We start from the raw sequence: 13,971 nt of genomic DNA, 5'->3' as shown, positions 1-13,971 counted from the left end.
GTTTAACTACCTAACACACAAGAAAACCGTCTGAAGGAAGACATCTATCCTAAACGAAACATATTTTCTAACAGAGAGTAGACCAGCATTTCTCCTAAATTCTGTACTCTTGGAAGAGAAGCAATAAGTAGCAGTTTCAAAATTTTTGGTTTGGTACTGTCCAGGATTGAACTACTGTAAATTCAGATATTATTGCAATTTTAATTTTTGCGATATTGAGAAAAATCCTGTTTAATTCATATAAAAAATTTCAAAATGCGAGTTTAAATTATTGCGATTATAACCCTGTCGCATTTTTCGCAATAATAAAAACATCGCAATAATTTCTGAATTTACAGTATTGACATTGTGGCATTTACTTCCACAATGTCATTGAGGTAAGCATACTACATGGAAAATGAAACTTCAGGAAGTTCAGTGTAAAGATCAAACTTTAAACATCATATTGTAAGTATTTATTTATTGCTTTTATTGCTTTAACATCACAAAATTGTATAATTGAATACTGTGATCAAATATATATATATGTAAATATTCAACATAAAATATCAATTTCATAACAACCTCTTTAACAAACGTCACAATAAATCTATAAAACTTCACAACTTATTAGGATGTGTATGTTCACACATATAGTATTTGCTTTGATTTATACTAACATCGTTGGATAGCAACATCTATGTTGCACTGTTTAGATATCAATTACATGAGAATTTAACTGGTTATCACTATAAGTAATTAAATGAAATATGAGGGAAAATTAAGTACATGGTATAATGTTAAATATACTTTAAAAATGTAAACACAAAATTAAGTTTTGTCAATATTTTGATTATTTGTAATAAAATTATCACTTGCTCAAAGCTTTTCGAAATCTAGCCATGTTTTAAAATAATGCAAAAATATACAAGGTAAATAAACTAGAAATTACGTTTTTGATTTTGACAAATTAAAATTCAACTACTACTAGGGGGTGTTTAACAACTTTGACTACCATTTAGCCATAACTTAACATTGAATGTTTTTACAGTTTTCAACAAGCACATTTTTAAATAGCTATTATTTTTTTGCATTATATCAAAAATGTTTTTTTAAAAAGGTCTTTTTGTATAAGAGAGAGGCGAAAGATACCACAGGGATATTCAAACTCATTCAATTTGTACCAAATAAACCTGCATTACAGTTTACTAACTCACAACCATCAATTTGGAAGAAAAAAAACACACTTTATTTAATGTATTGTATACAATGTTCTACTGTGGCCAATATACTCTGGTTAGGCTGACATGACCCTTTACTTTTTAACCTTGGACATACCACAAATGACCTTCACTAGTTAAATTATAAACTTCAAATGACCCTGATGATTTAAATTTCAGCATCAAGTTCCTATTCAAAATTTCTGTTATGCCAGGGTGTTATTTGATATTTCAAGGCAAAACATTATATAATCAATAATTTTATGTTTAATAAAACATTATTATTTGTAATATATGTAACAAACATTTAATGTTAATAAAAATAGCAGGATTGTTAAAAGGAAATTAGATAAATTCTACATCAGTAGTATTCAGCCTGGTACCCTTAATGTGATCATAGTGAGCAGGTTGTAACAAGTGAATTATTCTGGTTATATGAATTGCATATTTGCCAACTTAGTTTTAACATACTTTATTTGTTAGAATAGCAAAAGGGACTGGACACAAGTTATAACAATTATTTTCAATATACTTTGTCAAATTTGTCTTTCATTACCTATTATCATATTTCCAGAAATCCAGTATCAATCATTTTTTGTCAGATGATCAGCACTAGTATCATCCACTTTATATCCCATGATCAGGACTACCTTTTATTTTTTTATATAATAAAACTAACCTTGTTTGCAAGATAAATTAAGTGTTAAAACATGCTGCATTGTGTTGGAAAGTTAATATAAATAATGTTCATGAATGTAAAAAAATATGTTAATTTGTTACAACTTTAATACAGAAAAATTGATTACATACAAGCAGCATTTTATACTGTATTCGCAATAATAAAATTAAAATATCACTATTTCTGTTATTGATGTTTGGACCAAAAAACCAAATCAAGTTTGATTATCAAATATACCATTGTCTATGAATAATGCTGATAAGGTTATTTTCAAGAGCCCTTCTGTGTAATGATCAAAGCCTTTAATGGTTGAAACCCCTAATCAATAAAATTATTTTCATTTCAACAAGTATAAAAATACTGACAATTCTTTTCTCATGTTTTTCAATCAATGCTGACATTCAAATAATTCACAATTTGAAGCTAAAACAAATGGCTTGAAAACTAAATACCGGTAGTATTGTGGTCTGGTCAGAAAAATAGTTGTTTAAGGTCCACGTACAAATGTCACACAAAAAGCTTGTCAAGTAGGTTTAATTCAAAAAGACCTGTCAACGGATACATGAGTGTGATCAAATTCTTTGGTATTTTACACAGAGTGGCTCTTAAAATACATGATATTGTAAACCAAGATAAACGCATAGCTTAAATTTTTCAAGTAGAAAATTATTTAATACATAAAATTTTGGATGGAATACTTATGAAATAAAAACATGCATAAAACAATCTTATATACTTTTCTTGTGCAAATAATGGTTATACACAGTGAGTTTCTTTTAGTTTGTGCACATGTATATAGTACTACTAATCTATATATGACCTCTCACCTTAAAACAAACATATACAGCACAAATCATTAACAAAATATCTATAACATAACAAGTAATAAAAAGCTCTGTTGGAAGCATTAAGTTTGATTAGATTATGTCAAAAATGATTTTAAATCATTAATCATATTTATGTATTGATAACATTTAAGTAACAGTTAAATATGTGAAAGTTTTCATAAGCAAATACGTTTCAACTTACAAATCATATAAAGACTTACTAACATCCTTTTAAAAAATTACTGATTTAGGTTGCCTCTTTGATTGTTATGTATTTATGCCTATTCAGAATCTAAAAAATTTGGTATTATAAATTTAAATGTTTGACGGACAAAATCAAAATAATGGTATGCCATTTGTTAAATATCCATTGTTCAGAATGCTTATTCAAATATGTAGAACTAAAAGTAATGAATCAATGTGAGCAAAGTCATAATACTATCTATCTGAGTATATATATATATATATGTATATAATAGAAATATGAATAAAATATTTATATATTGCATAATATCATAAAAAACAGTGTATTTGTTTTCATTTTGAAACTTACTATTCTTGTAATTAAATTAAAACGGCCAATACATTATGGCTTTTAAAATTAATCTATAAATATAACATTTTTATGACATAATGTCATTAAGTACAATACTGGCTTGGCAAGTACCAGTTTTTATATATATACAATGAACCCTGTGATGGCAATAAAATTCATTAATGAGTAAATTACTACAATACTAGTTGGTAATTACACCCCTTATATAAGTCTGTTCATTTAACGCTATATCACAGAAATGGAAAGGCCTACCGGACAATCAATATTACTGGAAAAATGTTAGAATTACTTCTTTAATGAAAATGAAAATCTGCTCTAATCAAAGTTAATACTGCTACTCTTATTTTGGTATGGACAATGTCATTATAAAAATAGGTATGTCTATAGAGACACAATGTATGTCAGTATAGACAACATGATTACTCTAAATATCAGCACAACAATGTTAAATCTGTTAATTTTTGTTCTTCCCTCGCCGGGATTCGAACTCATACTATTGGGATATCGAAACAACATCGCCTGCACCGTGTCTAGTGCTCTAGATCACTCGGCCACCTAGACTGAACTAAAAATTCAGCTTTCGGTGGCATAGTGTTACCTTTCCTCATCAGTATAATCTAGAGTTGTAACACAGTACATGATATATTAGGCATGAAGATGGAATTGATTGCAGATTATCTAAATTATCTATTAAGGATAAAAATTCATATGGACTTTTATGCCTGAAGCCCAAAATTTCTAACAAAAGAAATATCTTAACTCTGAAGTGAAACAAATACAAAATATGCAAAAATTATCAAAATTACCAACCAGCACAAAAACAGGACAAAAAAAGCACAAATATATATATAGCACTTAAGTGTTATAAAAACTAGTGATTTTTTCATTTGACACAGGGGAATTTTGATTGTTTCATGGCACAGAATTAATGTAATATATACAATTTCAAACAATTTTATAAATCATGTGCTAAGTTATCATTGCAAAAATATATAGACAAAGCTGACATTCCAAAACAGTGATAAATCTATTGACAAATATACAATTTTTTAATTAAAAAAATCAACTGTATAAGATTTAATTTTTTTCCACATTACATTACAATATTTTTTCTCCTTTAATCAATGTGGAGAATAAGAAATCTTATTGAATCCTCTTATAAGTCTCTATAAGACATCAAATTTATTTTAAAACAAATTTGACCCTATGCCATCATTTTCAACGAATGACATATAAAATCAATATTCACTAAGTAGCAGTCATACATCAGAGGATAATAGAAAAGAAAACTGTATACTGTTGAGAAATTATCAAAGAATATAAAAGAAAGACCGAATTTTTAAATGAATGTTCATAAAAGACAAATTGTGTATGGTTTTGTTGATAAATGAAAAAGTTATTGCACTGTTCAATAAATGTTTATTATTGTTGAATATGGAATTACTGGCATTTTGTATCTATCTGTTTAATTATGCTATTTCAGAAATACGTTTTCAAAAAGGGGCACTTCAATATATTATTGGTTTTAATGCAATATTTAGTATCATAAGATCGTAGGACATTCAAAATTTTATGCATGGACAAGCATCTGCCAAATGTTGCTCTTTGACCTCAGCTATTTTTCTACTATTAAAAGAACACATGCAAATTTATTTATATCACTTTTTTTTTAGGTAAAACTGTAATTCCTGAAATAACATTATGAACAATTAAAAACCTTTCTGGCATGAAAGTAAATTTTACCCTGACTTTGTATTATTATACACTACGAAATCTACATTATTACACTTATGACATCTACATGTATTACACATTTTACATTTATATATAACTTACTACATACTATACCATGTGCAATCTATACAATGGATTTCTGATTACTAGACAAAACAAAGATATAAACACAATGCTGTCTTTGGTTTACAGTTGTAGCCATCATTGCCTTTATGTCATAATCTAACAATACCTTAAACTCAAAATACACATATAACAACCTAAAAATGTGGTTAAATGTAATTTTTCTATCAAATTATTGTGAAGTAGGAAGACATTTACAAGTTCACATCTCTAAAGTAAAATATCTGATCAATATTGAATTTATTTTAATTTCCAAAAATATATCTGATTAATCATAAAAATAATATCACTGTAATTAGAAACCAATGGAAAAAGTGAAAAATATTCAATTATTATCAAACACTTTAAAAGGAAAAGTAATGAATTATTTTTCCACACAATGTGGCTACAGATCATTAAAAAAGTACATTGTCAGTGTTCTCTCTAGATATTTCATTTAGCATCCTGGTAAACAGGGAAATTTGAAATACCATCTTGTTTCTAAAAATTATAGCATCACATCCATAACACAATCTATAAGAAAACCATTTCAGATAGCATCACATTACCATGATGCTAAAAGGCCCTGGGGAGAACACTGCATTGTCTGTACATTTTCACTAAAGTTTATGATTTCTTAACCTGCTTAAATACTTAGAATTCATAAGTGTGCTATCCAACCAACATTCAACAGTTTAAACAAATTGTTATCTAAGAAATATTTCTCCATCTTCTAACTCTTTACTTTTTTCAGGCTTGTCTGACTTTTCTTTTGAACCTTTCCTCATGAAAATCCATGGAGCACTAAGTCTACTACGGTTACTTTTAATACTGTGACTAGACATACTATCACCCTTCATGTTCATTGGTGACCTTGGGGTACAGGGTGATGATGACCCCCTAGAGGAATCAGGAACTTCCAGCGGTGTTGTCAGTCTAAGCTCTAATGAATTACCACACTTTCTAACATAATTAACAACCTCTTCATGTTTAGACCACTTAGTGTCTCTGCCACAAACAGCCACTACCAAATCACCAACCTTCAGTCTACCAGCCTGAAAAAAAACGGTATCAAATATTCAAAACTGGTTGCCAACATTGTATCAAATTTATAACTGGTTACTGACATTGTGTTATAGTAATGATTGGCCATTGACATTGTGTAATATCTATGACTGAATGTCAAACAATGTGGGGTATTTAAGACTGGTAATCATTATGTATAGTTTTGATTGGTTACCAGCAATGTGTGGTATTTAAGACTGGTAATCAACATTGCATAAACACTTTTGATTGGTTAACAGAAATGTGTGGTATTGATCACTGGTGGTAATCAACATTGTGTATACTTTTGATTGGTTACCAGCAATGTGTGGTATTTATCACTGGTAATCAAAATAGTGTATACTTTTGATTGGTTACCAGAAATGTGTGGTATTTATGACTGGTAATCAACATTGCATAAACACTTTTGATTGGTTAACAGAAATGTGTGGTATTGATGACTGGTGGTAATCAACATTGTGTATACTTTTGATTGGTTACCAGCAATGTGTGGTATTTATCACTGGTAATCAAAATAGTGTATACTTTTGATTGGTTACCAGCAATGTGTGGTATTTATTACTGGTAATCAAAATTGTGTATACTTTTGATTGGTTACCAGCAATGTGTGGTATTTATTACTGGTAATCAAAATTGTGTATACTTTTGATTGGTGACCAGCAACGTTGCATATATTTTTTGATTGGTTACCAGCACTGTATGGTATTTTTAACTGGTAATTTACATTGTGTATAATTTTTATTGATTACCAGTATTGTGTGGTATTTGTGACTGGTTATCAACATTGTGTATACTTTTGATTGGTTACCAGCAAAGTGTGGCATTTATGACTGGTAATCACATTGTGTATACTTTGATCGGTTACCAGCTTTTTTGGTATTTATGGTTAGTTTTACCTACATTTATGACTTACTACTTACATGCAGTAATATCAATTACTTTTTTTACAGCATGATGTAATATGTATGACTCATTACTTACATTGTGTTAAAATTTTGACTGTTAACCAGCATGATGTTATATTTATGACTCATTACTTTCATTTTGTTATAATTGTGACTGTTAACCAGCATGGTATTATATTTATGACTCATTACTTTCATTTTGTTATAATTGTGACTGTTAACCAGCATGGTGTTATATTTATGACTTTGCTACATACATTCTGTCATAATTATGACTGTTAACCAGTATTTTTTTATTTGTAATTTCTATAACCTTCAATTAAATAATGTAAGAATGTACACTTATCTCAGCAACACTTCCCTGTTCTATCTAAGAATGTACACTCACCTCAACAACACTTCCCTGTTCTATCTAAGAATGTACACTCACCTCAGCAACAGTTTCCTATTCTATCTAAGAATGTACACTCACCTCAGCAACACTTCCCTGTTCTATCTAAGAATGTACACTAACCTCAGCAACACTTCACTGTTCTATCTAAGAATGTACACTTACCTCAGCAACACTACCCTGTTCTATCTAAGAATGTTCACTCACCTCAGCAACACTTCCCTGTTCTATCTAAGAATGTACACTCACCTCAGCAACACTTCCCTGTTCTATCTAAGAATGTACACTTACCTCAGCAACACTTCCTTGTGCTATCTAAGAATGTACACTTACCTCAGCAACACTTCCCTGTTCTATCTCAGCAATCCTAACAGGGCAGTCTCCACGAACACTAAATCCAAATCCTTGGTCATGATTCTTCTTCAGAATCACAGTCCGTGGAGCAGACCACTCATTCTTGGCATTAAATATTGCAATAGGACCCTAAAAATTCAATTTATATTCTATTGTTAGCATTGAATATTGTATAAGGACCCTAACAATTCAATGCATATTTAATTGATAGGTTAAAAGATTTAAAGTGTATTTTATAATTCTTACTTACTGAAATATTGAATTTGAAGGTCTTCTAAATTTATTGGACACTAATTTGGTTATAATCTATAAACAAAGAATTTACATAATGATACTAAACTGTAGGTCTTTGAAGATTTTAAGAATATTCTTATCTTTACTTATAGAAAAACAATAATTTTTTTATAATACATAAAAGCAATAGAAATACTGAAATCTTGCTCATATAATATATTTTGTCCATAGCATATTTCCCAACAAATCTCTTCATTTCTAGGAAAACTGTATCATCAGTGTTCCAGCTAGGTCGTTTTCACAGGGCGGTCCGCCCGCCCTTTCCCGAGTGCCGCCCTGTGCCCTTTTTCTGAAGCCCTGTGCCCTTTTTCTGACGCCCTGCCCTTTTTCGTAAGTCCATGCCTTTATTGCCGTAATATTTTGATGAAAATACAATTATTCTACCTGTCTTCATATTTATGACAAGTTTATGACCCTTAGCTAATTAACATTTACAGCAGGTGTAATAAGTTGTGATTACAGATAATCCGCTTATCGACATCGGATGGGTCATTAATCCGTTAATTAAACTTCATAATTTACCATTGTAATAATTTTTCTCATTAAATTCGGTCAGTCAGCATTTCAATTTCAATATTTCTCAAAAGATGACAATTTGCGTATGAAGTATCCGTAGATCGTCTGTTGTTATGTCAAAGATTTTTTTTTATTAAATTGATCTTTTAAACTAGTTTTAATCCAGAAGAAAGTAAAATCAATGCTTGACTGTACCTTTCATTGAATATCCATATCCAAATTAAATTAATTAAAGCTGTAATCCATGATCACAAATTGACTGCTTTGTTTACATTTGTTGAAAGCCATGTGCTTTTTTGGCGGGAAAATTCAGAAAACCCCTTTAACAAGAAACAGTTACATTTCATTGTTATTTATAGACAGTAAGATTTTCATTTTGATTAACTGCTAAGATTATTTCATTAAAAATTAATATTTTCTTGGGGTGAAACTGATAATACTTTAATACTCTACATCTAGGGGTGTGTAAAATGGAAAAAGGGGGGGGGGGGGATTTTTTATATATCTTTATATATAATATTACAAATATAAGTTGAACAGTCTGAAAAGACATGGTTAAATGGATTTTAATTCTGAAAAACTCAATGTGGTTTATTATAATTCATTTATTATTTCTAATATAATCAGAAACACTGGGCTACATGTATATGGACTATAAATAAGTATGTACCTGTAGTAAAAATACCCTGGTAGGGTCTTAAAATTTCTACTGGGCCCTTGGAAAAAAGTTTTGGGATCCAGGTTGGCCCCTGGAGAAAATGTAAGGTATTGTTCCTGACTGTATTTCAGATCTAGTGTAGTATTTTAACTGACATGCACAATTCATTTCACTAATGAAATAAAAATAATTCTACAAAACGCCGCTGCGTTATATACGTCCTTGCATGGTCCCTTCAATACTGTTACCCAAAATAAGGTTGATTTTCATCTAGCGTAAACGTGACTAAACCCCCTCAAAACTCCTAGCTGAAACCCCTGCAGTTAACATAAGACAATGTTTGACATGCCCTTTTTGAAATATCAATCATCGTGTTAAAGTGCCCTTTTCATGATTGGCTCCCTGCCCTTTTGAAATCCTAGCTGGAACACTGATCATGCAATTATAAAATACAGTCAAACCTGCAATAAAGTCACCTTTATATGCAGGTCAGACTGTATAACACTTTATCTGTTCTGGTAAGTTGAAACATACCAGTCTGGAGAATATATCTTTGACCTTGACACATTTGAAGTCTGGTGTAAGGGTTTCTAGTGTTCTCTCTGACCTGTGAACGATGGTCTGTGATAGAACAAAATCTAAACTGAAGTTATCTTCTTCTTCCAGTTCAGAAAACTTCTTTAAACATCTATAAAAAATGACAAATTCTAGTGTAATAATTCATGGTAAAACATTTGAACAGTACTCCGAAAAATCTGCAAAAGAGAGGTGAAAGATATCAAAGGGATATTCAAACTAGTAAATCAAAAACTAACTGACAATGCCATGGCAAAAAGCGAAAAAAGACAAAAACACTACATAGAAAACTAAAGACTGAGCAACACGAACCCCATAGAGAACCTGGGGTGATCTCAGGTGCTTCAGAAGGGTAAGCAAATCCTGTACCACATATGGTACCCTTTGTGTTGCTCATGTAATTACAAACTTGGTGATAAGTCTAATTTGGTAGGCCACATTCGAGAAAAAGAAGACAAGATTGTTATCACGTCAATTGGAACATATCTGTCATCTGTCGTCATCTGTGACACAGATATTCCATAAAGGTCAACCAATTCATGATGGTGGTCGAACAATTTTTGAAGGGATGATTTCAACTTTAACATTTGGATGTTTTGGTTCAATAGCTTCCTTGTAGGCAAATGCAAGCTCTAGAATATTGTATCAATTGGGAGATATATATACTCCATATACAGGTGCTGCTGGAATGTTGCTACATAGAATTGGAAAGTTCACAATTGGGAAGCTGAAATCATCTCTTTTGTAGTAAAGTTTTGTTCTCAACCGACCCTCAAAACTGCAATCGTAAAGGTCCAAATACTGTTAACCAGCTTACTATTGTGAGTAGAAAAATAATGCAAATTTAAATCTTCATCAATATGTTAAAATAAGAGACTCTTTTAAATGATTACACCAAAATATTTAGAAAAATCTTGAAAACAAAGCGCCACAAAAAAGGGTAGAAAAGGCTGGACACAAAAAAGTACATATGTATTTATTGATATATAAATATGTTTACAGGTGTCTAACTTTTTAATGTAAATTATACATACTCATCGTGGGATGTTTTCAGTATATCGAGGAAGGTGTCAAACTTTCTAATGTAAATTATACATACTCATCGTGGGAAGTTTTTAGTATATCGAGGAAGGTGTCAAACTTTCTGATGTTATACTTACTCATAGTGGAAAGTTTTCAGTATATCGAGGAAGGTGTCAAACTTTCTGATGTAATTAATACATATTCATCGTGGGATGTTTTCAGTATATCATGGAAGGTGTCAATCTTTCTAATGTAAATTATACATACTCATCGTGGGAAGTTTTCAGTATATCCAGGAAGGTGTCAAACTTTCTTTTGTAAATTATACATACTCATCATGGGAAGTTTTCAGTATATCGAGGAAGGTGTCAAACTTTCTAATGTAAATTATACATACTCATCGTGGGATGTTTTCAGTATATCCAGGAAGGTGTCAAACTTCCTAATGTAAATTATACATACTCATCGTGTGAAGTTTTCAGTATATCGAGGAAGGTGTCAATCTTTCTAAGTTGTTTACATAAATCATGTAGACGTAAAGCTTCTTCATAGCAGTTCAAAGATTCTTTCAAATGAGCTTTCCCTAAAAATAATGGGAATCCAAAATAATTGATTTGTTGTCATATTTTCTAATATAGAAATGAGAGAATATCCTTGACAATAATGTATGAATGGATGGATTATTTAAGAAATAATTCATTCATGCCATGCTCTATGCTCATTTTAACATGGGCAGGCAGTATATTTGTCAATATCTTTATACCGAGTGTTAGCGAATTGTAAAATGTTGACAAATATAATGCCTACCATGTTAAAATTAGCATAGAGCATGGCATGACAGAATTATTTCGATTCTAATTGGAAAATTTTGAACTTTTGTACTTTGAAGCGAACCTATAATAACGTTCGAAGGGCAGCCATTTTGATTTTATGAAGACAAAACAATATAGACAATCAACCGTTTCAAGATAAAAAATGGACAGATACATGTAAACTTACTTTTAGAATGATTTTATTTAATTTCCTAGCAAGCAACACCAACACAAATGTCCATTTTAATCTCCGGCATGTTTAAAATAGAACTGACATTGCATTTTCAATAGTGACGTCAATCACGTGCAGCCCATGTTTTATTGGAATTAGAACAGAACATGGCTTTGTTTCCAAAGCGAAAGAAAAATATCATATTAGAATGGGCATTAAACATCTAATGTCAAATTATTCATGCATATCAGGATGAAAGCATGTTGATGTGATACCATTATGAACCCTGCTTTGTACTAGACCAACATCTTTATTGTGCTAGTTCACAAGGTAACAATCCACAGAAAGATACGTTACCCTACATGGACACATTCTGATTCTGATCTGACCAGTCTTTGCTAAAACCTCTTAATGCATACATGCTTAACAGAGAAACAGCCAATACCAATTTTCAAGTCTATGGTTTGACCCTGAATTGGTCATTAGGATTTAGCGAAATTGATGTTTTTATTATTTTAACTAAACCTACCTATCTGAAGTCTCTCTTCAGGACTTCGTGGGATTTTCATCTTGCTATTCTCATTTGAATCTTCTTCAGTACTAAGATGAGCAGAAAGGAAATACTGAAGTGAATATTCATCCTCTACATCTGTAATGTAAAAAACTATTCTATACTACTGTAACCAAAGAAGTAAGTTCGGTATGGGCCATATATGGCCCCGTTTATTAAGTTCAATGTTTCAGGATAAAAATGTTTGATGTTGATGAGAAGGCATGTGAGGAAGTTAAATAGAACTTTTTTTATCAACATCCCAAATAGATAAAAAAATAGTTATTTTTGTGAAATTTGACAAAATTGTACTGTATTCAACCAAATTAAGGCCTAGGAAACACAGAGCACAGTCATCGACAAACTAACTATTCTAGTCAGATATGTAAAATGTCATGACAAAGATTATGTTGAAAGATCTGTTTTGTCGACACCTGCGCTCTATGTTTCCTGTCTAAGAATCAATGGAAATTTACATGTTTTCACTGAATTTTCATGGAAAATTAAAATGAGTGCTATTTGTGACGTCATGAATAGAACGCAATTACGTAAATTTTTAACAAATAGACATATTTTCTATCTAGTCAATCATTGTATCAGTTATGATTAATTGTAATATTAGTCACTTAATCCTCATTTTCAATTTCAGCTAGAAATAGAGGCCATTTTAGGGCCTTATCGAACCTACTCCTTTACTTCTGTAATCAGAATGGAAAAACATTGATTATACAACCAAAATTTACATGTGTGATGTAAATACCTGTTAACTGACCCTTTTTTTGTAGGTGTGACATGGGAGTTTACCAACTTGCACAAGATTTTTCAATGAACCACCCTGGTCATCAAATAAGGGATTTCAGTATTTTAGCATATTAAATTGACAGTTGGTTTTCTTTTTTGAATTGTTTCATACTTTGCCACAGGCAGCTTTTTACAGCTTACTATACGGTATAGGTTTTGCTCATTGTTGAAGGCTGTTGAGTGTCCTATAATTGTTTACATCCTCGTTCTTTGGTCTCTGGTGGGTAGTTGTTTCATTGGTAATCATACCACATCTCCTATTATTAAAACATTTTCTTCCATATTCATGTTCATGAGACTTTTGATGTCTAATATGCAAAACTTTCGGTGAAATATTGCCAAACTTTTTTACATTCTTTAAAGTCAGAAATTTCTATGATTTGATCTTAATTCTTTAACATTTAACAGCTGTCAAAACAATATTTTTTAATCCTATTGATGGAAAGCTAATAGTTCACTAACTTTCTCCTTTATTATAGCTTAGAAAGGTGTCAAACTTTATAGGAAAACTGCACTAGGTTGTCTTGCTAGTACTGTTGGCAAAAATCAATAATCCTATGAGAAAATTAATTGATCAACAGCTTGAATCTCAAAATACATAAAAAGTAGGCCAGAGAAAATTCCCAATGCTGAATATATAAAACCATCATTGAATTTTAGTGATATTTTAGGTACTTATAACCAAAATATAGGATACAAATGTTACCTTTTTTATTACTTTTCTAAGTTACTTGCCAAAAAAAGTAAAGATTTCATC

General features: G+C 30.7%; 1 protein-coding gene across 1 annotated transcript in view; it reads right to left on the bottom strand.

Moving 5' to 3' along the window:
• Positions 1 to 440: 440 nt before the first annotated feature.
• Positions 441 to 13,971, bottom strand: part of LOC127700608 (rhophilin-2-B-like) — a 31,497-nt gene continuing 17,966 nt past the window's right edge. Inside the window, exons 11-15 of the mRNA XM_052204158.1 lie at positions 12,393 to 12,512; positions 11,342 to 11,462; positions 9,815 to 9,968; positions 7,792 to 7,941; positions 441 to 6,152 (exon numbers count right to left, since the gene is read on the bottom strand). Coding sequence (XP_052060118.1) covers positions 5,805 to 6,152; positions 7,792 to 7,941; positions 9,815 to 9,968; positions 11,342 to 11,462; positions 12,393 to 12,512 — 893 coding nt within the window. The 3' untranslated portion in view covers positions 441 to 5,804. The remainder of the gene's footprint in view (positions 6,153 to 7,791; positions 7,942 to 9,814; positions 9,969 to 11,341; positions 11,463 to 12,392; positions 12,513 to 13,971) is intronic.

Source organism: Mytilus californianus, unplaced genomic scaffold (genome assembly GCF_021869535.1).
Source record: "Mytilus californianus isolate M0D057914Y unplaced genomic scaffold, xbMytCali1.0.p SCAF_5, whole genome shotgun sequence".
Classification (NCBI taxonomy): domain Eukaryota; kingdom Metazoa; phylum Mollusca; class Bivalvia; order Mytilida; family Mytilidae; genus Mytilus; species Mytilus californianus.
Note: the sequence above shows the minus strand (reverse complement) of the source record. Positions and strands in the feature narration are given on the sequence as shown.